Genomic DNA, 26,714 nt, shown 5'->3' on the forward strand with positions numbered 1-26,714 from the left:
AGTCAAAAAGGGTAAGATAAAATCAACTCCTGTCTGAATTTGGACTAAACAAAAAGTTCCAGAGCTTATTTAAGGGATGCTTTGGGGATATTCATTGCTGCTTTAGGCTAGTCTTGTGTAAAGGAAGGTACTGGTCCTTCCTTCAAACTCTATTTTAATAGTAATCCTGATTGTTGGTCTTTGCAGTAGTAATGAGAGGAAAAATGGTAAATTTAAGGGAGATACTGACCAAAGACTAGAATCTGTTCTCCAAGAACCTAAACAGACATACATGATAAGCAGACAGTTAATAAGGATTCTTCTAGCAACTAATACATGGGAAGAGGAACACACACATACAGAAGAGACATTTATATTAATTTAGTTGGAGAGTTATTGGTACGTAAGACAGTAGATCCCTTCAAAGTTGTTAATCTTATACCATCATCAGTGTTATAGCATAAAAGTAGCTGGCTACGGAATAATAACAGATCTACTTCATCATTAAAAGAAAAAATAGCAAATTGGCAGTCATTAAAGCTTTCAGCATCTATAGGAAACAGTAAAGCTAATTACTTTTTGTCCTCTTCACTATTTCAAGCAAACAGTATTGCTCACGCTTGACCATTTATTTTTAAGTCCTTCAGCTTTGGGAAGCAAGGCCTGACAGTCAGCCTGCACCAAGGACCTCCATTACAAATCAAGTGGTTAAAAACAGATGGCTACAGAACTCCAAATCCTGGAAAATAAAGAGCAGCAAAAAGCAGTTAGTGCTGCACAATTCACTAAGATTCTCATGATAAAGGAAGAAAATCACAGATGACCCATAGACCAGGATGCTGACAAATGATCTTCCCGTGAACAGCAGGAACCATGGGGAAGCCTGCTGCTCATGCTCCCTGCGCAGAGAGCAAAGCACCGCACAGTGTGGGGCGGTGAGGTTTCGGCTGGTGAGAGTAGAAGAGTTAAGGAAAAAAGAAAGAAGTCACTGTTGGAAAGGTCCCAGTGGTAAACAAAGTAAATCAGAATGCGAACGCTGCTGCTGCAATGCACAGTTGGCAGCAGGAGCGAACTTCTGAAGAGGAATGTGAAGGCGGCCCTCCCACTGGGCTATCTAGCTGCACATGGATTCAGCTATCCTTGTCATGAGCCACAAGGGGACACAGCCTACTAAGTCAGGAGCCCATGTCACACCAACTTCATAGCGAAAAGTAAATGTGGAAGTTCAAAAAGTGAAGCTTGCATTTTTGACAGCAAAGTTCATAAAGAAGGCTTTGAGTTTTCCCATTTTTTCTTAAGCTACATTATACCTCCTAATCGGAAATAAGATTTCTCATTCCTAGTCTTTGACTTTTCTTAAGTCAATTGTTTTTCCACTGTAAAGTTTTGAATAATATTTCAGAAGATTTTTGACTATGCTCTATTTATTCTGTTCTCATCTGCAGCACAGTCCCATGAGAGCCCCAGCAAAAAGAAAAGTTATTAAAGAACAGCATGTCTTCTGCTATTTGTCCAGTAACAAGGGAAAACAAGCGTACCTAAACAATCTCAGTATTCAGAAATAGTTTCCTGCTTTGCATAAACCCGAGCTCAGGATTTATTTTGAATATTGACACTATTAAGTGAGATAGATCTTGTGTTCATTGTGAAACGCACCCACTATGATTTACTTCATCAGCTATGAAATACTCAAGATACAAATCATTAAAAAATGATATCTTCATAAACAGTCTTGGTTAGGGCAGAATCAGAACACCAAAGCTGCTGTCTCTTTGTCCCAACCTTGTGGCTACACAAACACGTATTCTTCCTCTCTGTTCCTTCTAACTCTCCTGTCCCTCAACGTAATGCACTGCAGGGCTGCACAGAGATGAGCAGGACCTTTGCAGGCCTGCTGCTCTCCTCTCTGCCCTGGTGGGATTCCTGCAGAGCACTGCTTGCCCACAGCAATTTTCCTACTAGGGAAAGTAGCAAAGGGGGGCCAACTGACTTTGAAATATAAAGGAATTTACAAAAGCAAACAAGAAAAATAAGGACATGCTTAACTACTCACTCTTGCTTAGCTCAGTAATGCCAGATGACTTGATTATATTGGAGGTGTTACTGTTTGAATAATAAACTGAAGGAGTAGCAATCAGATTCCACACATGCCATGTTAAAATGGGCTTGCATGAGCTGTAATGCCCATGCTGCTGCGATACTAGGAGTATTTAGCAGTTCTATTTCAACTGACTGACAGATTTGGCCTGTGGAATACGTAGGAATGATTTACTGCATGTTGAAGTTGCTGCATGTCAATAATTATCAGCAGCAATAACATAACTCTTTTCTTAAGAGTTAGTGCATCTTGGAGAGATATAGTGCAGCTTACAACTGCTGCTCATTAACCTAGGAGTAACTCATATATAAGTTCAGAATTTCAGTTATCTTCAACATCATTGGAGGCAAAAGCACAGAAGAATGCTTAGGCCTCCCATCTGTAAATCTTCCTTAGTATGACTTAAACATAGATGTTTATTAAAATTAACTGCCTCACAGCTGCATAGAGCTCCAGGCTGACCACTGACAGATAGCAACATTGCAGCTAAAAGGTGGGAAGGCTGGGGGCAATGACAGCTCTGGGGAAGAGCAGACAGACCACTGCCAGTCCTGCTCTGTTGTGGCAAAGCTATTTTGCTGCCTGAGCAATGGGTTGCAGTGAAGTTCACAAACACACAGTAAATATAAATTTCACTAATTCAGGGGAAAAAAAGAAACAAAGCAAACTGTGTTCAGACATGGCCTTAGCTCACAAAGCACAGTTCCACAGTGGGGATGAAAGTCACAGCCATGGAACAGCGGTACATGCTATGGACTGAGTGAAAAGTCACACTGAAGACTTCCCGACATTTTTCCTAGGAGAAATCAACACTACAGCTGAAATGACCTCCATCTTCCACACTTCAAGCAGTGAGTTGGCAAGAGAGAACTTTAAAAGGTGCTTACGGATTTTGTCCACATCCTTTTTTTTCTGCACACCTATGATCCATATGGAACAGAAAGTATCTCTGGTCTCTCTACTCAGGCTTTTATCTTATATTTATCTGGAGTATGTATGAAACCATGCGACAGAGATGGATGTACTGTACTAAGAGAAACTTGTTAGGCGTATTCTTGTCCTACTTAGGCCAACAAAAAGATTTTTCAAAGGCGAAATTTTTATTTCCTCAGCTCACGTAAGTGAAAATAACCACCTAAAAACATGACCAGCTTCAACTGTTATATTTCTTAAATAGAAATCTTAGTAGAGCAAAGCAAGAGTGAATTGAAGACAATACTGTCTTCAGCTGATGAAATATTCATTTAAACATCCTTTTTCAAGTGAATCTCATGATTCTGAATATGACCTAGCTGTAAACATCACAACTAAAAATATCACGAAGCAGATGTTGCAAAACATTCTTCAGAGAAGACTGGCAAGAAGAGCAAACAGCTGTCAGAGGCAGACTGGGAGACTTCTGAGGTTCCTCACAGTCTTGTCCTGTATTTCATGATTCTACGAGAAACTGACTTTTTCAGATCCCTTTGAAAACTTTTGCCTAAGAGTTAACAGATGCTGTGGAAGTGAACTGTTTCTTAAAATCTCATGTTATTATGGAATTACTATTATAAGACATGAAAAGTAGTTCTCTCTATAAATCTACCGTCTTAACACTATTCAACCAGCTTGCATCCTGGCTTTGTTCTACTGAACACAGCATCACCACTGTTCCATTGGCATAGTCTTGTCTGCCTTTCATACTGACAGTATTGTTTAAATAATTGTCTTACAGTATTTGTAGAAATAATAATTAAAATACATGCATCTGAAGTGATTTTACTATGCCTGCAGGCAGTTTTACTACTTAGGTGCCAAATAATTTCATTCCAGTATGATTATATATGCAACTTGTTCAGTTCTTTGTCTTTTTAATCACTAAATTAAGCTAATATTAACGTTTCTCAACATTGCAGTTATTTTGTCACTCTTAAATATTTACAGTGGAAATATAAAGACCTTATTTCTAAACAAGACACTAAAGAGGGTTGTTAATTAAAAAACTAATTTAGGTGCATAAAAAATGTTCTACAGACACGCACAGAGAAAAACCTTTATACAGACACACTATTTCATTAACATTGAGTCGTTTTTTGTAATCCAGGGTTATTCCTGCTAAAGACAAGACAAACATCTATGTTTGGTAACTGAGCAAACAGGAAATTATAGTAAGAGTCAATGACAATAAAAATTGTCTCAAATGGACTGAGAAATCTTGGGAAATGATCAGAACTTACAGAAAATGATGAGCCATCCTTTGAAACTACAACAGGGTAAACCCCGTCCCCAAGATGCACAGAGAGCTCCCAGCTACTTCTCTTTGGTTTAGCAATAGGAATTCTAAAAAACAAAGAGAAAAAGAATTTTTAACAAATGACATGTTTTTCCCATTTAAACCAGGAGCACTTTCCTCATAGGATGAAGGATATAAAACATCATTAATCTATAGACACAACCAGGAAAGCATATTTCAAAAGAAAAATATAGAATACATTTTTTTGTCAAATGGGGTATGAAGAGAAAATGCACTCTACTTTCTTTCTAGACTTGCCTTGACACACTGGGTATGCTGATAGTTATGGGAAGCTCTTAAATGCAGCCAGCACTCGCTAAAGAATTAATTCAAACAGGATGAAAAGCAGATGAGAAAGAGGGTTGGCAGAAGAATAGCAACAGTGATAGCTGCAGCATTCTTTCTAAGTGCTAAATATAATCACTAGTCCTTTCATCTCATTCTTAGTAAACCTTAATTAAAGCCCAATTAGACACAAAAGATTCAGCCAAATCAGTAATACACACAATTTTATAATTAATGTACATTTTACGGTATTTCATCCACAGAGTCCTTCAAATAAACTGAAAAATGACTGCCTATCACAACCCATACACGGGATTACGTCTATTTCTGCAGCAGTCAGTGGTTGCACAAGTTACCAGGTAACACAAGAACAACCCATACATGGGATTATATCTATTCCTGCAGCAGTCAGTGGTTGCACCAGTTATCGGGTAACACAAGGACCACGAATCTTTCCAACTTCAGCTCAACAAAGCATATCTGACAGCGATGCAAACAGACCTGAAGACTCATTCTTGCTAATTCAGAGTGAAATAAGTAGATTTCAACTGTCTTATTTAAAAATGTGTATTTGTCACTTTATTTCCTCCCTGTGTAGCTTCCCAGATCTCTTCAGTTTTGTTATAACAACTCATGTCCAAAGCAGGCTGCAATCTTTTCTGGTAGTCATACACTAGCATCAGCCATCTCCTCTGTAGCCTAAACAAGAAGGTATGAAGGTGGAGTTTAACACCATTAGAACAAAGGTACGTTATTTTGGCAGAGCTTTTCTTCCACACTGACTTCTACATGTGTTCACATTCTCCATAAGAAATGCACAGACGGTAAGCACATCCCATTTGTATCTTCTTTTGAGGTATAACACTCATCTATCATAGAATGTTCCAGTGCAGTCCTCAGTCATAAAACCTGGAAACACGTTTTTTCTGGATTGTGTCACATGCAGTCTGCTAAGGATTCAGGGGCCCAGTGAACCACATCTCCCCCAAAGGAAGTGCTCGGCGTGCCTGGAATCAACAGGGAAAAGCACCTGAGTCCTCCAGAGGCACAGATGAAGCTTTCTGCCTAAGCCAAGGATAATATACTGACTTGCTAAGGATTTACGCAATTCCTTTAAGAAGGTTGGGCATTTTCAACATCTAAAATACAGGCAAATAGAAACTTCTAAAAACTGTGCTTTGCAATGTGCCTGAAATGGGTAAAATCAAAACATGTAATGTATTAGCTAGACTAATAGATGCATTCACCATTAGTTACTCTGGATCCAAGCCAAGTAGAGTCTTATATCACGTTTCACCAAACATCCTTGATCACTTCTAACCAACACTCCTCATAAAGTTCATAATATTGAAAATAGCCTGTTCCCATGCTGATGATGCCAAGCATTATACTTTTCATTCAATATACAGAGATAAATGTCAAAACAACAAACCTGAGGAAACTTCTATGGCTTATTGGGTGCGATGACATTTCTCAAACTTCTTTATGTCACCAAAAACATTTACACTGGCTGATAGGAAACATTACAGACACTGGAGTTCCTGAAGAAGAGGAACTGAGGAATTTCCTGGACAGGTAGCAGGCAGAGAGATGTTTTCCTTGCACTTCCTGGCATAAGAGCAACAGTAAGGAGGAATGTAGTGGACTATGTAAGAACCTAGCTAAATTCTACACAATATTCTATTATAATAACCTACAGTGCTCTATAGAAGCTTCATATTTCTTGTGTAAGAAGTAAGTCTCATCTTAAATGCAGCTTAGTAGGATCTGCTTCATTGATGGCATGAGATTCCTTATAACCCTGCTGCCATGGCCTTGCTTCATATTGCATTTGACTGGAAGTGACCTCATGAATCTGGCCGCTGGCCATCAAAGGAAAGACAGTCTTGTTCTCCAGCAGGGATTATTTTTGTTCAGTCCTGTCTTGCTGAGCTTTGTCAAGTGTATCTCCAAACAGGATGCATGCCTCTTGAAAGGCATGACTATGATCATTGCTTTGACGGGGTTTCAAACTGCCCCACAGGCATATAATTCCTCTCTGCAACACCGGTGGTCAAGAGGGCAAGGTCCAGAGATGTATCTAATAGCAAAGTACACTGTAAGTTTTATGCCCCTCTTGGAATTGCTGGATTCTCTTGCCCAGGGCCATTATTTTAGCTTTGCTAAACGAACGCCTGGGGTTATGTAACTAATCTACAACCATATTGACTAAAATGGATATGTACACTATCTCATAAGAATTCTGCTTTTTCTTCATTAAAACAAATTCCTTTCAAAAAAATATATATTTTTTTTCAGTATTTCAATAAGATTGTTGGGTTTGGTTTGCTGTTGTTGTTTATATATGGAGATATTCTGAGACCCATTTGAATGCTTACGTGTGTGATCTATCATAGGGTACCTGCTACAAAGTTTAAAAGCAAAAGTCAAAGTCAATCCAAGTTTCTTGAATATCAACAGGTAGAAAGCTGATCAAGCCTGTGAACTACTATAGAAATGCTGAAGTTTCTATCAGATTAAGAAAGGGAGAGGGAGTGTTCTGTTTGTGTATTTTTATAGCGTATGAGATGCCCGAGTGCAGGAGAAAGCCCCCCAGACAGGACTTCTGAATATATTTTCCACTATTTGATACAAATGTCGTGAATTTCTGGCTGTTTTCAAAGATTTAAAACTTTTAAAAATTCTACATACTGGGATGAAACCTGAGCTATTCTATTTACATTTTATAAACATACCGGAAGACAGAATAATGTCATTTTTATCAATACAAAAGAAGTAAAATTTGTAGGTGTTTTCAACTGCAATCTCAGATTCAGAATCACAAAGTTCAACATCCCCTTTCTTCTCTCAGTCCCAGCACATGAAACATCAAAGAAATGGTATGTGGAGATGACTGGCTGCAGGAAGAAACACAAGTTCAGCAGCAAGTCGAGTGCTTGGTGAACAGGAAGCAGGGCCACAGAGAGACTGTTTTCCCTTGCCAGTATTACACACAAGAAGAGGCAGAGAGCAAAGGGAGCACACTGTGGCAGCACAGACAGTATGAGAAGGGCATAATGAACTCTTTCCATACAGTCTTCTCTGACCTGCCTTCCAAGGGGAAGTAACACCAGCAAAAGGAGCATGTGCTATAAGGAAGGTGGATAGCCCAGCCCTAAGTCAGAAAGGTGTTACTCTAACCACATAAGTTATACAAATATGTAAACGGTGTGAGAAGAAAAACAGCTCCTTTTCCCTGCTTAGTTATTTCTTTTCAATCCTTGTCACTCATTACTCAACTGCAGATGATGTCATGGTCTCCTAAGGTATTTCATACACAGCATACTGCATTATGTTCCTTTTACCCCCAGCTGCCCTGACAGAAAAATGAAAGATACTTCATAACAATGCAGCCATTACCACTCCTGCTTAGCAAATTTTCGGTGAGGAAAGCAGAAAACTACTAAAAATCTTAGCTTGACACACACTCACTGCACTCATGAAAAACAGACACGAGTTAAACTATTATCAGTTCTAGGCAAAAAAATAAATAACGAAAGGAAACAGACGTTGACAAAGGCAAGGCAAGTAATAACCCTGCCCCAGTTTGTCCATTTTTATTGTCATCATCCAATCGCATAGAAGGAACTCAATAAAACTACAATTTTCTGCAGCTTGTGGCAAATAAACTCCTCTCTCCTGATTACCGTTGATGATGTAATGAGCTACGATAAATGTCACCAGCTCCTAAAAAGGGTCAGAAAATTGCGTATGGATTTTTTTTCATTATTCTTATTTTTTTAACTTACGATTCAAAATGTGAGTTCTAACGCTGGGGAAAACTTAATACATTTTTTTTTACTCCTGATATTTTTGCTGCATAGAACTTTCAGGTAAAGGCAAAGAAATCCCAAACTATCACAACAAACTCTCCAGTTATGAAAGATTATAAGCGTTTGAAGACCACATTATGTGGCATTCTGTAAAGCTGCTTTTCAATCGTGCAATTACCTATTCAGCAGTTAAATAAAAGTGAAATATTGACTTAAAACAATGTTAATGGTCAAAGAATCATTAAGAAATCCTTCATCATAACTTTCACAGCAGGTGGCCTGTAAAATGATCAAGAATAATGTGCTGGATTCTGTAGCCACCAAGGTCAGTTTCTGCATACAAATCTTTGCAGGAGGAGAAAAAAAGACCTTCAGAAAGTGGGCCATTCATCTGAACCAAGTTCAGAGAATTTCCAGCACTGTGAAAAGATATGTTATGCAAGCACATAGATGTATTCAGTGGGGGTAGACTGAACCAGCTACATGGAGACTACAAAGGAGCCCTCCCATGGCTCATGAATAAGTCGAGGAAATGATCAGAAAAAAATGGAGAGATGTTTAGACAGATGGCCCACTTAAAATGCCTGGGACAGGGCATAAGCAATTTTAATGAAACTTTAGATCTACCATATAAATTGTTTCTTATTTTCTCCGTACTCCCCCTGCCCCCCCAAAAAAAAACTTGAGAAAAGCAAATAGAAATTTAACAGCTCAAAAAGGAGTATGTCTTGTGATATAAAACAAGAAAAAAAGGAAGTAAATCGTATACTTTTGAGCGTTATTGGTTTAATAAGTTCTCATACAAAGAAATATCCTTCACAGAACCTTCAACTATCAGATGAATATAAAAGCAGGGAATGGATAGATTAAAAGAATTCTAAACAGAAGTGTACTGCCAAACAAAACAAAAATCTAAGCTTTACTATCTGAGTACTTTCAACACTTTCCAACATAAAAGTTCATCGCTGCACAGAGAAGATAAAAGCAGCACTTTCACAGGATTATTTTAAGAACTAAAAATTATGTGAAAGGAACCTAAGAATCTGGGAATATTTTATTCAGCAATTTGAAATATTTTCCATATATATATATTCTCACACACTTCTGCATATATTCAGATGGATTCATAAAAATGGGTTTCCCTTCCTTCTCCTTTATGTATGCATTATGTATACATATACTCCTTTCACCAAGAGTATGAAAATATACCATCATTAGAGTAAATTATAGTTCTGCGTGTGTCATACAAAATAATAACCTCTACTAGCCAGTGTGCCAGCTATCAGACAAAGGCTGAATTATCCAATAGTTATGTCAAAGTGGTTATGTCAGAATGGCTTTATATTGCATTTTCTTGCACACTGAGTTTAGATCAATAACAAAAATGCAAATTTATAGATATGTGCTACGTCTGAACAGAGACCACTGGAAAAAATGAAATTATGTGGGAGGTAAACTACAAAACAGAAAGCATTGCTCTACAAAACAGAAAGCATTGCTTTGAAAGAACATTATGGAGTGAAATGTACTTTTAATCAAAGCAATATACAATTGGATGCCTCCTTTAACGGAAGACTTCTGGGGGATTGACATAAAGGCCTGCAATGCAGCGTTCATGGAGAGCCTTCAATGCCTTCATCAGCAAATCCCAGATCAAGGCAAAGTAACAAAATATTTCTATCTAGATTCTGTAACTCCAGGTTGAATGTAGCTACCAGGATTTAAGTGTGTAGCTCAAGCACTTCTGTCAACTAACCCTACAGGCAACCTGAGGTCATCCCGGTTCTTTCTTATTAAACGTTTCTAATGTAATGGGTCCTGCTTGCCTGCTCTACATCTAGCTTCTTGATAGCCAAGCACATGTCCAGGAACTTGAGGATCCTCTGCCAAAGCTGACTCCACAGTCTGAAGGAGAAGGTGTGCTCCAGGCACACAGGCTAATGGCAACAATTCTAAGCCTCTTAAAAAATCTTTTATTGCCCTTAGCATTAAATCTATCAGGAAAAAGAAACAGGATTTCTGCTATTGCCAACTCTGCTGTAACAAATTTGTGCTTGCAGCAAATGCACCCAGAGAATGAAAAATCTTTGCTACGCATCTCCTTCAGGCTACGAGGATCCAAATTTACCTCTCAACTCCCACAAGAAAGAAGCCAGTGTCCAAGCAACTCTGGAGGAAATCATCATCTCGCCCTGCTTCTGCTAGGAAGGAATGAGTCATCATTTAGGTTGGAAAAGACCTTCTAGATCAAGACCAACCATCAGCTCGGCTTAACAAGCCCCATAATTATACCATGTCCCTTAGTGCCACATCCATACATCTCTTAAACGCCTCCAGGAACACACGAGAGGGACATCTGCCTTCCAAAGGGAAGTAACACAAGCAATAGGGTTTGCATGTACTAAGAAAAAGGTGGGTGGCCTGTCTCAAAGTCAGAGAGGTATTACTCAGATCATATGTTCACAAGTACAGAGAAAAGACATTTGTTTTACATGCAATTTACAAATCTGTGCTTCTGATATATATATATATATATATTATTTTTCCTAGCCATTTTTCCTAAGTCTAAGTAACTATTTACCAAGAACGACTTGGAAGGAGGTGTTTTTAATCAAGTCAGTCAACAATATTGACTTCTGCTGAAAACCACTACAGAGAAAAAGAATAATCATCTGCTTGTAGCTAAGAAAAAGTTTGGGGCAATTTCTCTTACATTAAAGTATGTAATCTCACAACTGTGTTTCTACCAGTTATTGCTGCACCCTTCCATCTTCATAAGAGTTCAGGCAAAACTTGATATTTAGATTCAAGCCCACTGAAAGAGTTATGCTAAGAAGCGTTTAGCTTCTCTCAGTTGAAAGCACCGAGGATACCACACAGTGTGGCTGTGAAAAACCATTCTGCCAGTTGGGAGTACAAAATATTCATTTTAGAATCTAATTTAAAACTTCTGTTTTGAAAAAATAAAATAAAATAAAATAAAATAAAATAAAATAAAATAAAATAAAATAAAATAAAATAAAATAAAATAAAATAAAATAAAATAAAATAAAATATCTTGTCCTGACATTTCAGCGCTGTCTCTATTACATTAAAATATCTTCTTTCACTACAAGTAATTTACCAAGTTAATCCCAAAAAAGAACATCAACTCATCTTTCATCTCAAGAGATGCACCGTGACAGCCAGGAACATCTGGCAGAAATGCAGTATTTCTTTAAGGAATAAATGGTGTAAGACCAAACATGGTGAAACCTGGTCAATTTACTCTATTAAGATTGTGAATGAGAGGCGACTACTACAGTTAAAAGAAAGAGAATACATCAGAATAAAGCCATATCTAAAGAAATCTGGCAACACCATCGAGGTTAAGAATATCGGCCTTCCAAAAGGCGCACAGAAAATACTCGTCTGCAAACTGATGAGAAACTATAAACTTGTTGAAGCTCACACATCACAGAGCTGACCACCTCCTGCAAACTTGGTTGCAACACAGACAAAGGAGTTCATTTAATAGCTTAACCATTTCATATCACAGATCACTTCTGTAATACCACCGCACTGATCATATTTGCTCTGCTGTGATTTCTTCTCTATGAGACTTAATCCAGGAAATATGCAGGGATACATAATCAAGATGGTACAAGATGACGGGCAAACATGAACTATGCATCTATCAATTCACAGATAAATCCGATCAGAGCATTTGGATAGAGGTACCCATGCTATTTTCTTGCAGGCAATGCGACAGCCACATCCCCTCCTTGGCACATAAAAAAACATGTGCTTCAGAGATTCTAAAGCTTTGTTCTCTATCTCATCTGCACTCAGTTCCTCTCGAATGAAATTAATGCCACTAATTCTGTTAGATTAGAAAGAAAAAACAGAATATGAAAAAAATCCTAAGAGTTCATTAAAAATTAAATTATATTAAAAAGATAACACAGAACATGCATTTCTTCAGTAAGTATTAATTCTTAACATCTAGACAATTAGAGCACATTACAGAGCTCCGATGACTCACATTAGCATCAATACATCATCTACTGCACCTTCAGTTTACCACTTCAGTTCACACCACTGGGCTTTGGACAGCTGTATTAACCATATCTTACCTTTAATACCAATGAAAAGAGGAACAAACCTCTCCTCAATAAGTTAGTTCTCAGATAGGCTGAACTACTCGTCTATTTTTATTACACTACTTAGACACCATGAATCTGTGCCACAAAAACCCAGGCTCCAATTATTTTAAATTATATGCATTCAAAAGATAAATCTCTATTGCACTCTACATTTTATCATCCTTTTTATAGGATGCCTGTCATTGTTCATGTTATGGCCTCAAAGTAACATGAAAGCCAACAAGAGAAACGATGTACAGATCTCCTACTCAACTAAAACTATATGCAACAGGTGCGAATGAAAGGATTTTAGGAAAAAATATTAGTTAAATTAGGGTTATTGTTTGTTTAGGACAAAAATAAGATACAGGAAGAAAACACTGAAGTATTTGTTACAGCAGCTCACTATTATCAAATGAAACTGCTAAACATTCCACTGAATACAGTCAAAGTGGAGAAGTCAGCCTGTGGGAAGGACCCAAAGAGTGGCAGTAACACAACGGCACATAATGACTGACACAAAGTGGATTTTGCATTTCAATCCCCCTCAGTTTATTTTGGGGGAATTACATTCATGGAATATGAAACAAGTCATAATGAGAGGGCCAAATATCCATCTATTTAAGTATTCAGTGATCTTCAAGTTACTGTGATTTGTCCTAGGATTTGTGGCATTGGGCTGTGGGGGAAATGAAGGATTTAGAAAAGAAGTGCTGCCACTACTTCAAGGCAATGAACATAGAAAAGCTGTTGGTTTATGGCATCTCCCGCTCTGAAGAACAGTAAAGGCTGGGTGCAGCCAGATGCAGATCTGGCTTTGAATTTCCATGTCTGGTAGAAGAATGTGCAACAGGGCCTAGAAAAAATCACTGCTGTTTGGTCAAGGTACATCACACCGCTACCCATGGCAGAGTGAGAAGCCTCAGAAACACGTACCACAACACTGGGTTAAAACAACATGTTGAAGCCTAGGAAAGATAAAATTTAACAAATATTCCAGATTTTTAATTTTTGTTGTTTTTTGTTGTGTTTTTTTTTTTTTTTAATTTGGGATTCAGTGGACAAATAGTTTGCATTATTGCAATACAAGCGTTTCAAGACTAATTTTACTAAGCACCAGCGACAGACAGGATAAAGGCTTGTCATCTCCTTTCTTAGTCAATAGGTAAACATCCCTGGTTTCAAAAGAACCACGTTCTGCGCTGCTCTTTCCTGCCCCGTCTTTCTCACACTACAGGCTTTGAAGATGCATGTTAAAGGGAAGCCACAGCCAAAACAAACTCCAAGCATGACATCTAATTACACAAAAGTAAACCACTGAAGACTGGTCTGTGATATATATTAAAGAATCACCCATAATCACAAAAGGAAAAGTCATTTGGGCAGCCTCAACACAGATCCAGAGAAAAAACATTTAGGCACCTGAATACTTAACACGCCTCAAAGGATATCAGGATGCATTTCTTTTAAGACACCATCTAAGTATGTCATCTGAAATACTCTGACATGCCCAAGTAGTTTTACTTGTGAGCCACTACACTATCAGGTTATGAAAAGAGCAAAAAGGGTTACTTGACTCTCTCAAAGTTAGAAAGAAAGAAGCCTCGGCTCAATCTTATACATTTGCACTTTTAATTTTATCCTTAAGACAGAATCAAGCATAAATGCATTGAAGGTCAGCTTCTATACAGGCGTATCAAATTTCAAGCTAGCAGCTCTTTTATTTAGAATATTTTAGATAAAAAGGTAATATGCTCTCTGTAAGAGCTCCCTTGAGGTTAGAAGCACCAATAAATTAACTGTTACCATATGTTTGGCTTCTTTTGGCAAAATTCAGCAGCAAAGCACTGCCAAACCACTTTTGGCAGGTAATGATATTTGGTAGCTTACAGTTCAGCTTGGGGGAAACAAAAAGAAAGTGGACAGAAAACTGAGAAATTTATAGAAGGAACTGCATTGCTGTACGCTGTTGAACTCAAGACTAACAAAGTCAACTTTATGGGTCTGGTAAGCAGCTTTCTCCTCAAAAAAGAGCTAGATCAAATGTAAACTCAGCCTAGCTAATACAGTACTGCAAATATTTTGCTTTATAAAAAAAGAGTATGAGTATGTGTGAACTATTTTGCAAGCAAGAAGCTTTGTAAAATTAGTGTTATGAAGTGTTAAAATGAATACTGTTTTCATTACAACAGGCTTATTTCACTGTAAATGAGCAGAGTTTGGCATTCTTTACAATACTGTGAGGTCTTACATTTCACTAGTTATAATTAAAAAGAAGTTTTTCCCATCTTTTCTGTCTACATGATTGAGAATAGAACATGACAGATAAAAACCCTTTTTGCTCTACATCTCTACTTATAATTACAGACATAAGATATAAAATTCTGGGCATTATAATAATATCTATTACAGACTCATTTTACTTTCCAGCCAAATAGGTGGAGGAGAACCTAGCTGGTCCTATTTTTCCACTAAGACAAGCTGAACTTGCTCTGCAAGGTCACAGATGACATCAATGTTTTTTCAGGTATGAAAAAGTCCATTCCATTTTATTTTTGTAATCGTCTGCAGTAAAGTACTCCAACTGCATCATTACTATTATTCTCATTTCCAAAAAAATAGATATAGCCTGTTGCTCATGCCAGAAACGTGACTTTCATATTTCAATTGCATCATCCTAAAAAATTCTTATTTTTATGCAGTAGAGTACTTGCCATTCAGTTTGCAGTCCTATACACATATCTGGTAAGCGGTTTCAAGCGGGCTGACAGATATAGGCCAGATATTTCACTTCTTAAAGTCATGTTATTGCATGCTTAATCCTATATTTGCATTAATTTGATTACAAGCGCTTACAGGTAAGAGTAATCCTAAAGCACGGGAGTAAAGATCATACTGTAAGCTTCTGAAGGGTTTTTACAGAAGAAAAACATTTTTGCCATTCTACAGATGCTTGTCTCATTCATCTCTGAGAGATTTTACTAATAACCTCCTCATTACTGTATTCACCTTCTGCTTTTCCATTTATTTATTAATTTTATTTCAAATAAGGCAATTTCTGCAAAGACTTGACACTGAAATCGGAGACTTCGCTACCCTGCAAAATATATCCACAGTTCAAAGTATTTAAGAGGGTTAAACAAAATGCAAACATTTAATGCAACATTAAGCATGTGAAATAAAAACTTGATTGCCTAAAGAAAGCATGCTATGCTGTTACCCTGGTGACAGGTTAAAAAAGGATTGTGAGCTGAATGGCTGTATGATATGAAATTAAAATGTTTCACATTGAACAATCCAAAATGAATTGGGAAAGGTTAGAGCAGAGGAGAGAGAAATCAATTCTCCAATGGCAATGGTGAATGGAAGTGAAGTCTGAATAGGATTTGCCAGTGGGGTGCAACAGCTGCCAAATATCCTGCAGCCAAAGAATTACAATAATACTGATGAAGTGTGCAAGAGCTTTTGGAATCATTGCAGGGAACAGAGAAATACTCCTACAATAATGAGGCCATTCTGCGTCCCATCCCACTTTTGCAGCTGAATCAAAGGAAAAAGAAACGGTTGAAAACTGTAATACTCAATAACAAAGGTATAAATGAATTATCTATCCCTTCAATCAATATCTTATATTTAACTATAGCCTTTGTGAATCATGAATGAAGCAAGCATGCTGAAGAATAGACAAATCAAGGCACATACATGTAAAAGTATGCAGACAATATTGAATAAGATACTTTTTCTTCCCCTATTATTTTGTTGATAACATTTCCACTGCAACAGTACTGAAAATAAGCTATGCAGTACACTAACAGCAGGACACAGCCAACACTCCAAGGAACTTAACAAAGTAAGGTCCTGATATTTGGGCTTATCCTTCTTATGTTAATAGTCCTAGGAAAGAAACATAAATAGAGCTTCCAATATGAATGTAGCTACACATGCATTTACTGAGCTTAACATGCATTTCCTAGGCTTAGAATCCACCAAAGTGAAGAAAACCACAGCCCTTAGATAAAAGCATCCAACATGATTTTACTTCTACCCTTGGAAATTCCAAATAAAACACAAAGATGGAGAGAAAAAAAAACCAAAACAAAACAACGCTGAAAGTAGATGTAAAATGACCAGGGAACATGGGGTGATTAGCATGCAACTTAGTTCTACAGCTTCATGTGTACGCTTTTTACACACAGACAAATATTGAGGAACGAGTTTAGGAGGTGTAAGCCTGCATGAAAGGATTGTTGTGCTTATAAAAGGGATCAAAGTAAAGGAAAGAGAGAGAGGTCTTATGGCAAAGAGGGGATCTTGGAAAGAAGTCATCAGCAAAGCATGGGTGAGAAAAGGGCCTGATTCACAATTAAAAGGACTAGGAATACAGCAGTGCAACTGAAAACATTCGCATGCATAGGCCATGTACATTCAGGTTTCAACGTTACATGAATGGTAGCCATAGAAGCCATGACACTCCTCCAACAGCTGCTGCTTTCCCAACAGACATGATGAAAATAAAAGACAATAAACACGGGGACTTAGCCAAGTCCATTTATTTTGGTGAGCAGCCTTCCCACCAGCAGCCACCTCAGCAAGCCACGCACCTGCTGCTCTGGGGTCTTCCCAAAAGATGTTCAGAGAGGTCCAAGCTTCGCAGCGATTACCTTCATAATGATTTCATAATGATTATCCAATCTTAAAATCGAAAAAGCGTGAATTCCTGAGTGACCAGAACACCGTTTTCCCTACAGCTGCAATAGGGATAATATGCTATGAAAAGCTCCCATAACAGGCTGTTCTGTTTCTGGAATATATGTGGTCATGAATCACACAGGACGATGGCTCTGCTTTCAAACTAGTATATAAATACCTTATGTTACTTACACTGTCGACTCTGATACCGTTAATAGAATGCAAAGAAAAGATGATACCTACTTTCTGCAGAAATGGTCATAAATGCCCCACTTATGCTGAATTCCATTCCAACTTCTATATTTTACACAAAAGTTCGTTTCCACTGGCTAAAAACACCTGTTCCACGTATTTCCATCTACTTGTTTGTCTATAACACATGTAATCCTCTTTCTGTAATATTCAAATGAACAGTGTAGAAGGGCAAATAATACCAGATTTTAAAGACAGACAGAATTCTATATAGGGCAGCTGGTTTAGCAGTGATTAAGCAAGATTACAAACATAATATATATATTACATTATTATCAAGAGGTCAAAAGAACAACATTTAGTAACACTCAAGAGACAAGAAGGATGCCACAACCTGAAGATCCCCTTATAAACAACGATTACACACACAGAACAGATTCTTAGTACCTTGCTAGTCTGCAAAGAATGAAAATATAATGGTGAAATCATGGTCTGAAGCTGTAGTAGTTACATAAGTATACTGAGAGCTTTCAAAGACACAGTAGAAAATCATGAAAAGAATGCTTGACTTCTTGACCAGGGGACCAGAAAAATGAGGATAAAATAGTGCTATTTTTATGAGCTAAGGATGACTGCATAACTCCAAAGTGAGGGAATAAAGGAAAGCCACAAGTGGGCTGGGCTTAGTCATCCTTACTAAATGAAAACAAAGCATTTTAGCTTTATATCACACCGGAGGGTATTTGTAGGGTAATGCATAGTATAAATATTTAGCTGTACTTGCAATAACTGTTCGTGTTATTACTGTGGTTTGAGGGGGGAGGGGAGGGATCACAATTCAAGAATGCCTGTGACTGTACTGCAAGTCAAAAGTCTTTCTTTCCAAATGGCCAGTTTGGATGACTCCAGTAAATTTTCCTGACATCATCTTCCTTCTTTTTAAAATTAATGTAATACAACCTTATTTTGTGCTGCTCCAGCAGTGCAAGAGAGCCAGATAGCTCTCCTATTGGGCAGCTGACCATTCTTCCATATGGGGGAACCCCAGGAAGGCAAAGAGCTGGCTCCATCCCAGGTACCAGCAGGATAATAGGTGTAGTCTATGTGAAAGCAAGCATATGAGGTACCAGACCACTGCTCTGTTAACGCTCACTAGCTACCCTGGTCATACAATGGCAAAAGCAAAGTAGGTATCTGAGCCGTCATTACTATGTGCAGCTGAGAATTAACAACAATATGCCTGTACCAAATCAACCCAGATACAAACCTCCAGCAGTCTGTTCTTGCAGGTCACCAATCACGTTACGTCCAGCGCACCAAATTTTCAGGATCTTGGAACATAAAAATTCAACTCAGCTATTTCAAGAACCTCACAGTAGCTAACCAGTTGATGCCTTTCAACAAAATGACAAACCATCGTTTCCAGATTAAAACAAAACTGTGACTGCATTTTGCTGCAATTCCTCACTCACAAATTTATTTCTCGCCAAAGTATTATTCTATGCTTGGAAAATATCATCCATTTTAAGTCTCAGAATACTTTATAAATGTTCATAAATAAACATTTATATGACCTCAATAATGTGGTAAAGCAGTAGGGCCATTCTGTCTTGGTAAACCAAGGCCCATTCCAACTGTCCCACGGGAACAGTTAGTAGCTTAACTCAAGCTTTTCCAGTCCCAGTTTCCTATAGTACTCAGTAGACCAAGAAAAAGCTTTAGTTTTTTTTTTCTAGCAATATAAAACATTTTTCAGTGTGTTACCATCTTTTTGCATGTAGTATCAGGTAATATGGGCATGCAGACTCACTGTTTTTTTCCAAGTCATAAATGATGAAAGAGTAAAACCCATAGAAAAATTAGGAAAATACACTTGGCTGCCAACACAAGCAACACATAGGAAGTGCTGTAGGCAATTGGGTTTAGAAGTATAAACACCACATTAGTAGACCCATGAGATAGCATGATGTAGCCACACCTGGAGAGTCACTCTCCTATTCCTCTCCCAACCCACTAACGAAAACAAGCCTGAAGCCAAAATGTGAAGATTCAACTGTACGACATCATTTTTTGTCTCAAAGGCTAACTACATCAAACAGACGTAAAATAAGCTGGATTCACTTCAGCCAAAATATGTTTCCACTTGAAATAAGATCTAGAAGACCTCAAGATTTTACTAGATACTGTAAATCTGTTCAGCAGCTGCGGGTGGCACCAGCTTCACAATAAACTGGACTACGGAACAAGTAGGGAAAGTTCTAGGTAAAATAACTGAAAGCGGAACAATGAAATGCTCATTAATCATTCATAGCTGTTTCCTGTAGGAAACTTGTGCCCTATTATCTAGATACCACAGTGAAATATTCACATTAGTAGTACCTGGCTCATAAAATATCAAGTACTTTTATTAGCTCATTATCTTCCAAAAGCAAAACAAAACCAAATGCCCAACAACCCACTTCCCAAGAAAACTGGCTAAATAGCAACCAGTTTCATAAAAAGACAAAGAAAATGCTCATATTGGATAACAAAAGCAAATGTCTGATATTTCTGTCACTATGAGTACACATGGGTCTCCAGCATTTGTTCTAAGATAGTGGTTGGCAAATAAATCCTACAGGACCACTGGTGAGGCCAAGGGCACAATGTACTAGAGACAGTGGAAACCCACCTGTGGGTGCTCCACCCAAATTGTCATGCTGTTATCTCCGATAGAGGAACAGTGAGCTGCTGTTTGCCCTGAGGCCTGCATTAACCTCAAAGCCACACAATGTACTCCTACAAAGAATCCTATTACAGAGGTCACATCTAATTGAAACCAGCAGAACGATGGGCCTTGGATCTTAATGAGGTAAAAGCTCACCAATCCTAAGAGTGCACGCTAGCAAGAACCATGCAGCTCCTCCCTTGCTATACAATCTCACTCTTTCAGCTCTTCCAGAGGGGTGGTGGAGTCACCATCCCTGGAGGTGTTCAAGGATCGTTTGGACATTGTGTTGAGGGACATGGTTTAGTGAGAACTATTGGTGATGGGTGGATGGTTGAACTGGAAGATCTTTGTCCAACCTTGGTGATTCTATGATGCTATGATTCTATGATTTGGCAGAATCAGAAGAGAAAGCAACTACACAGAAAATCATCACATACCTGCAGTAGGAGGAGGGAAGAGGCAGAGACCAAGTAAAGGAATAGGCTGGGACAATGATTCCTTAAGCTGGCTCAGCTCCATTTCATCTGACCACAGCCTCAGTGGCCCTGCTAGTGTAAGTTGGAACTTCTGTGAAGACTCCTAAGAGCTGTTTTTCCTATCTATCTGACTAGAATAACAATCCCAAGCTTGGGCTGACTAAGTCAAGATGGGGAACGGTACTCAAAAATACCCTCACAGGAGTGAGAAGAATGCATGCCATACATGTGGCTCCCAAAAAAGGAAAGAAAAAAATGGAAGGAAAAAAAGCCCACACAAAGCTGAAAGTCAATCACATAGCTCAGGTTCAGCACTAAACTGTCCATCTGACAGCCACGACAAGCTTAGAAGAAATAATACATGCCTTCAAAATAGTACTTTTCAGATTAATTCTTCACACAAAAATTCCTTGTGATTGTTTTCAGTGCATGTGAAAGAAAATGTCAGCATAAGTACTTCCAGAGTGGTGAAACTCTGAAGATGATCATCAGTGTGTTGTCATGATATTCCAGACTGTTAGGAGAACATTACAGATCTGCCTGGGGATGCATAGTCTGTCTAATGCATTTATATCCTCCAATGGGGATTTAAAACTCACACATATTCCAAACATCAAATTCTGCCACAGTGAACTGCATCCAAGATTACAGCTGACCTTTTTGATTCATCACCATGAAGACAGGTTCCTACTCTACATTTTTCCAATTGCAGACACACCAATAAAGATGTGCTTTCTGTGGCCACAGTCCTAAATCATACCCATGATACGGCACACCTCCAGACACAAGTCAAATGCAGCTTGGGTAAGTTGAGGACACGCCACAAGGGACTGATCCTTGACTGGGCTCCAGTACCCTGAATGCTCCACAGTCCTCAGTCCCCTCTAGAGGGAGTCCAGCAGCTGCTCTGAGGAGTGAAGAGTACTGACCAAGCCCCTGCACAGTCCTTTGATCTCACACTGCTTTTTCTTCTTCGATGGAGCTGCAGGATTTGTGGGGAAAGGGGGTTGTTACCATGTTTGTTTTTCTTCAGAAGTTACTCACAAGTAAGTCTTTTCACATTACCTTGTCCTTATTTGACCTCAGATAGGCAGCTTCACTGACATTGCAGTAAGCAGACCTCAAAACATATGTGGATTGAAATAATGACCTATTCACTAAGGCACACAGTCAGCCACCACTCCAAGAAAATTCTAAGGCTCAGCTTCTGAAGGACTCATTCCAGATCTGCATATGCCTCAACAGACAGAATAGATCATGCTGAGAAAAATGAGCTAAGTACCTGTCATGGCAAGAGAAAGTAACACTCCATGTACCAACAAGATTTCTTAGATTCACCATAGAGGACTTGAAAAAAGAAACAAATCTGAATCCAGTCTTACCAAGCAAAAATGTCATGCGATCAGACTCTACCCTGCCCATGTTGAAGGAAAATATATGAGGGAGTTATGGTAGATGGACACAAAAAACAAGCTACTTTTTCCTCAAAGCAGGAAAGTATTTGTTTTCCTGACATGGCTGTGCCCGGTTGCTCAATGCCATATTTTGTTTGCGCAGTTGATATTTTGGCTTAAGAAGTTGTATATGTCTTTTCTATTAAGATACACAAACACCCAGTTCTGCATTAGAAATCAAGCATTAAAAGATTCTTCCAAACGGGACTGCTGTTCCCCTGTTAGCAATTAGAACATTTTACACTAAGAGAGAAAAAAAAATCAGATCAGGGAATGCAACAGCAGTTTGAGAATCACTGTTTAAGTCAAACATTCCCATCCTTCTTCAAAGTAGGAAGGAATCCGCTACTTCTCAACAGCAGTACCAGACTACTTATCTTCCTGTGCTAGCCAGTAAAAACTACAGTTAAACTCCTCCTCGTTTTCCCTCATTCATCTTTTAGCTGGGAACAGTGTCCTCAGAGCGCCTGTTCTTCTCCTTATACCATCTGCTACGGACAGTGTAACTTGTGGAGTGAAATAATGAAAAAAAAAATAAAACCACTTAACTTTCCCCTATAGGTGAGAAAGGCAAACAACCACCTAGCCCTACATATGCTACGTATTACAAAGCTGTTATGCTTGCTCTAAGTGCCTCTTTTTTTTCTTTCTTTCTTTTTTTTTTAAACACATATGGTACTATTTATCTATGTGGGTACAAATAAAAATAAAGACTTCTTGAAACCACGTCTGATTTATTCCTGACCACTGTAAAATCAGTAATAGAATACACTGTCAAACCACTGGCATGGAATGTGAATAATGTCTATGCCGCATTCTGACTTCTGTCTCTCTCACACAGACATATATACGCATGCAGACACATTAAAGCGTTTAACTTTTGAAACGGACTCATGATGAAATTTAGCTTTTCTGTATCCAGCAGTTGGAAACACCGACTACCCAGATCCACAAATTACATCTCAAGGCACTGATAAAGGCTTCGGCTTACAACGACACGCCAGACGAAGGACAACAAAAGCCAAAAGCATCACAGAGGAAAAAAAAGCACACTGTTCCAAAGAAACAAAGTAGTGATTACTATTTTGACAGACACTACTGCAATGTCTCACCAATTAACAGTACCATGTATGTTACCAGCAGCTGTTATCCAAAAGAACGAGGAAGCGAGGCAACAACAGCACCAAAATCCATACTTAAAGCAAAGGTGCTGAGTATTCCAGAATTGGTAAGTCAGAACACGTCTTCAGAATTAGACCCAAAACTATCACTGTTCTTCATCGAGGTAGCAAATTACTCATGAATCCACAATATTTTAAAGCTCTGTAGCTGAACACTCACATTATCCCAAAATGCTTAGATCACTTCAAATGGACACATGGGAAATTTGTGATGCTCAATTTGTGGTTAGTTACTAATGTAGCAACATTTTGCATTAATGAAACTCCTGATGTGCATTAATTACTGCACTGGCTTGTAACACATTTTTGTGCCTATTAGCATGCTAATACGTAGACTAAAAATAATCATGTATGACTTGTGTGAGCAGGGAAATGTAAGCCACAGCTCATTTGAATTTAGAAAAAAACAGACAACGTTAAGAAACCATGCAGTTTCTCACCAGCATTTCTCTCATGCATGAGAAGACGCCATTAACAAAACGCATCGGCACACCTGAGTTCCTGGAAACAACCTTACCTTGGAGTCCCCAGAAATCGCTGCGATCTCAGTTGTTCAGCCACATACAAAGAAGCTGCTGTTGCCAGTAGTTCTCTTCTTTCCCGATCTGTCAACTGGTGCCCTAGTTTTCAAAAAAAAATAAAATAAAATCAGTTAAAAGTTATTGGAAATCACAGACCAGCACAAATATAAAAACAAAAAGTAACTACTACAGAAAATGCTGCTCAGCCCTTACAGATTCAATCTGCATTTTTCCCCCTAAGTTGAGGCTCAGCATAGCAGATGCTCTGAGATTCAGAGTTTAAACTGCATGTTTTCATACAGATCAGCCCTACTGCTAACACCAGTAACTCTGCTGAAAACAATTTGACAACTGAAAGGGGAAAAAAAGAAATGGAACGATGCTGCAGCATCTTGTTTTTGTTACTAAATGTCACTGGGTGACATATTGTGCCTCACGCTGGTAAGGAATCCATTTGTACATTAGAACTTATTCAAAATATACTGCATTCTTTCTCAGTACCTTACCTTACCAAGGCTACACAGCTTCCAAGCAAAAGGGATAATAACTCCAGAAATAAATGTGGATGAAACTACTTGTCAGTCCTGCATCCTTTAGTGCCAATTGTGTCATTATTAGTTTACGACTAATGAACTCAAAGTCATACCTCACTCTTCACAAGCAAATAAAAAGCTTGAAGTAGCTTGTAATTTAAAGGTAGGGAAGCTAATAAAGTCTTGGACAAAAATCAGGTTAACTCCTGTCCAGATCTATGTTACAGACTGTGAAAGTTGTGCAGAAATTCAGTAGTCCATTCAGCAGATTAAAAGAAAGAGCATGGTGCTAGAATTCTGCCCTCTCTTGTGCAATACAGATACAGACTTGGTATGAGAAGCTGGCACATTGGTGGACAAGACTGGTGTCACCGAGTAAGTAAAGCAATCCAAAGTGATGTGAGAGGAAGTAAAAGAGCAAGTGAAGTAGCCAGTCCATAAGGCGGTGAAACGAAGATAAAGCTGGTGTAAAAGGGAACAAGAAGTGCAAAGATGAATTGTTATGGAGAATAAACTCAAAGTACTCTTAGGAGAAAGATTTTGCACAGATGAAAGAATGGGTGTTTCAAAAGCAAGAGAAGATAATGCAATAAGTTAAAAAAAATAATATGAAGGTAAGGCTGGAAGATTTCATAGAAGCATAGAATGGTTTGGGTTGGAAAGGATCTTTAAGATCATCAGGCTGCTCACAGTCCCACCCAGCCTGGCCTTGAACGCCTCCAGGGTGGGGGCATTCACAGCCTCCTTCTGCAGCCTGTTCCAGTGTCTCACCGTCCTCACAGTTCTTCTTTCAGTATAAAACCATTTCCCTTTGTCACTGCATGCCTTTATAAAAAGGCCCTTCCCAGCTTTCCTGTAGGCCCTGTTCAGGAACTGGAAGGACCTCAACATCATTTAGCTAAACTCGATTACAGCAGAGCTCAGAGTGCTTTATGCAGCTGCTATCTGCCTCAGTAGACCTTCATGTGTAGATATCACAGCAAATGCTTCCATATGCAGGCAATTATAGACTTAGTATAAAAGAACAGCACCACCCAGATAAAGCTGTAGATGTTCCTGTTCATTGCAGAGAAGTTGGACTAGATGATCTTTAAGGGTCCCTTCCAACTAAAACAATTCTGTGGTGGTGAAACGGGTTCAGAAGGCTCCATCTCTCTAAGCAGCTCTGCCTAATGAGGCACATTTGCTTCGAGTCATTCAGCACACAGTTCTCGTCTCCACCTGCATGCTCTCATCGCCTCAGCACTACTGTATATAATGTTGCATCACACACCCCGGTCCTTCTTATTAGTGAATGACAGTTTTGATCAGTAGCATAAGACCAACACAATCCTCTGGAAAACACAGAGACCTACAACAACAATCAGAACAGGCTTTACAGTAACAAGTGTAAGAACGCAGTTTCAAAACAGGGCATCTTCCGTAGAGGACCCATCATTTGACTAGACATGTTAAACAGCATCTTCACATATCCATAATTGGAGTTAATTTCATCAATGCAATCAAGCTAGAATGATGGAAGCACCCTCATTACTGTTCCAGCTGAGAGTACAAAGGAGCTGTCACTGGCCAAAAATTGTAAGTTTAGAAATAGAAAAGTCAGCAAATCTATTTATTTTTAAATTTAGCCCATATTAGCATATTCTGGCTAAAGATTAATGCAACTTCCTTTGCTCAGTGTTTATTATTTTCTATCTGCCTTGAAATTGAAACTGCCTTCACTAACACAAACATGCCGAAATAAGAATTATCAAAGTCTGAGGAACTGACTTGAGAAACAAACCTGATCTTTCTTTTAACAGTTACTAAAAGAATTAATCGCAGAGAGAAAGACAAAAAACACCTTTGCTTTTTAGTTATCCTGCCGAACGCTGCATGATCCCACCTGTCCCAACCAACGCTGCTAGTATCACTATCAACTCCTGCACAAGAATAAGGTAAAACTAGAAAAATCCCAATGCAAACATTTTATCTTATGACCTCTATCGCTGACCTTTATCTTCATTCTGAAATCAATAACCGCTTTTGCATTTGTTGTGCTGCAGAAACTATTTTCTCCCCACATCTTCGATAAAAATCAAACTTCAAACATTAAAAGTTGATCATTTGAAACATGGTGACAACCAATCAAGAATTACATTCACCTCCTCATTATCACTGATGTTTTTAAAAAGTTGATACATTTTCTCTATTCATAACCATCTGCATTAGTTGCTGCACACATCTGGCACATAGAAAGCCAATCATTACTGTGGTGTCCTATGTGGGCAAGCTGCATTTATTTTCCTGAGTCTGGGAGATGATACATACAGCAAGAACATACCAAAATTAGGTTTGGGTCTTTGGCATTAAAGATATACTCTTACCACGGAATGTCCTTAGCATAAC

At 38.5% G+C, this 26,714-nt stretch overlaps 1 protein-coding gene across 1 annotated transcript in view; it reads right to left on the bottom strand.

The window, feature by feature from the left end:
* The window catches only part of PCCA (propionyl-CoA carboxylase subunit alpha), a 260,731-nt gene that overhangs the window by 94,669 nt on the left and 139,348 nt on the right, over positions 1-26,714 (bottom strand). The window contains exons 18-19 of the mRNA XM_072347043.1: positions 23,790-23,892; positions 4,294-4,396 (exon numbers count right to left, since the gene is read on the bottom strand). Coding sequence (XP_072203144.1) covers positions 4,294-4,396; positions 23,790-23,892 — 206 coding nt within the window. The remainder of the gene's footprint in view (positions 1-4,293; positions 4,397-23,789; positions 23,893-26,714) is intronic.

The sequence above is a fragment of the Excalfactoria chinensis genome, chromosome 1 (assembly GCF_039878825.1).
Source record: "Excalfactoria chinensis isolate bCotChi1 chromosome 1, bCotChi1.hap2, whole genome shotgun sequence".
In the NCBI taxonomy this organism is placed as follows: Eukaryota; Metazoa; Chordata; class Aves; order Galliformes; family Phasianidae; genus Excalfactoria; species Excalfactoria chinensis.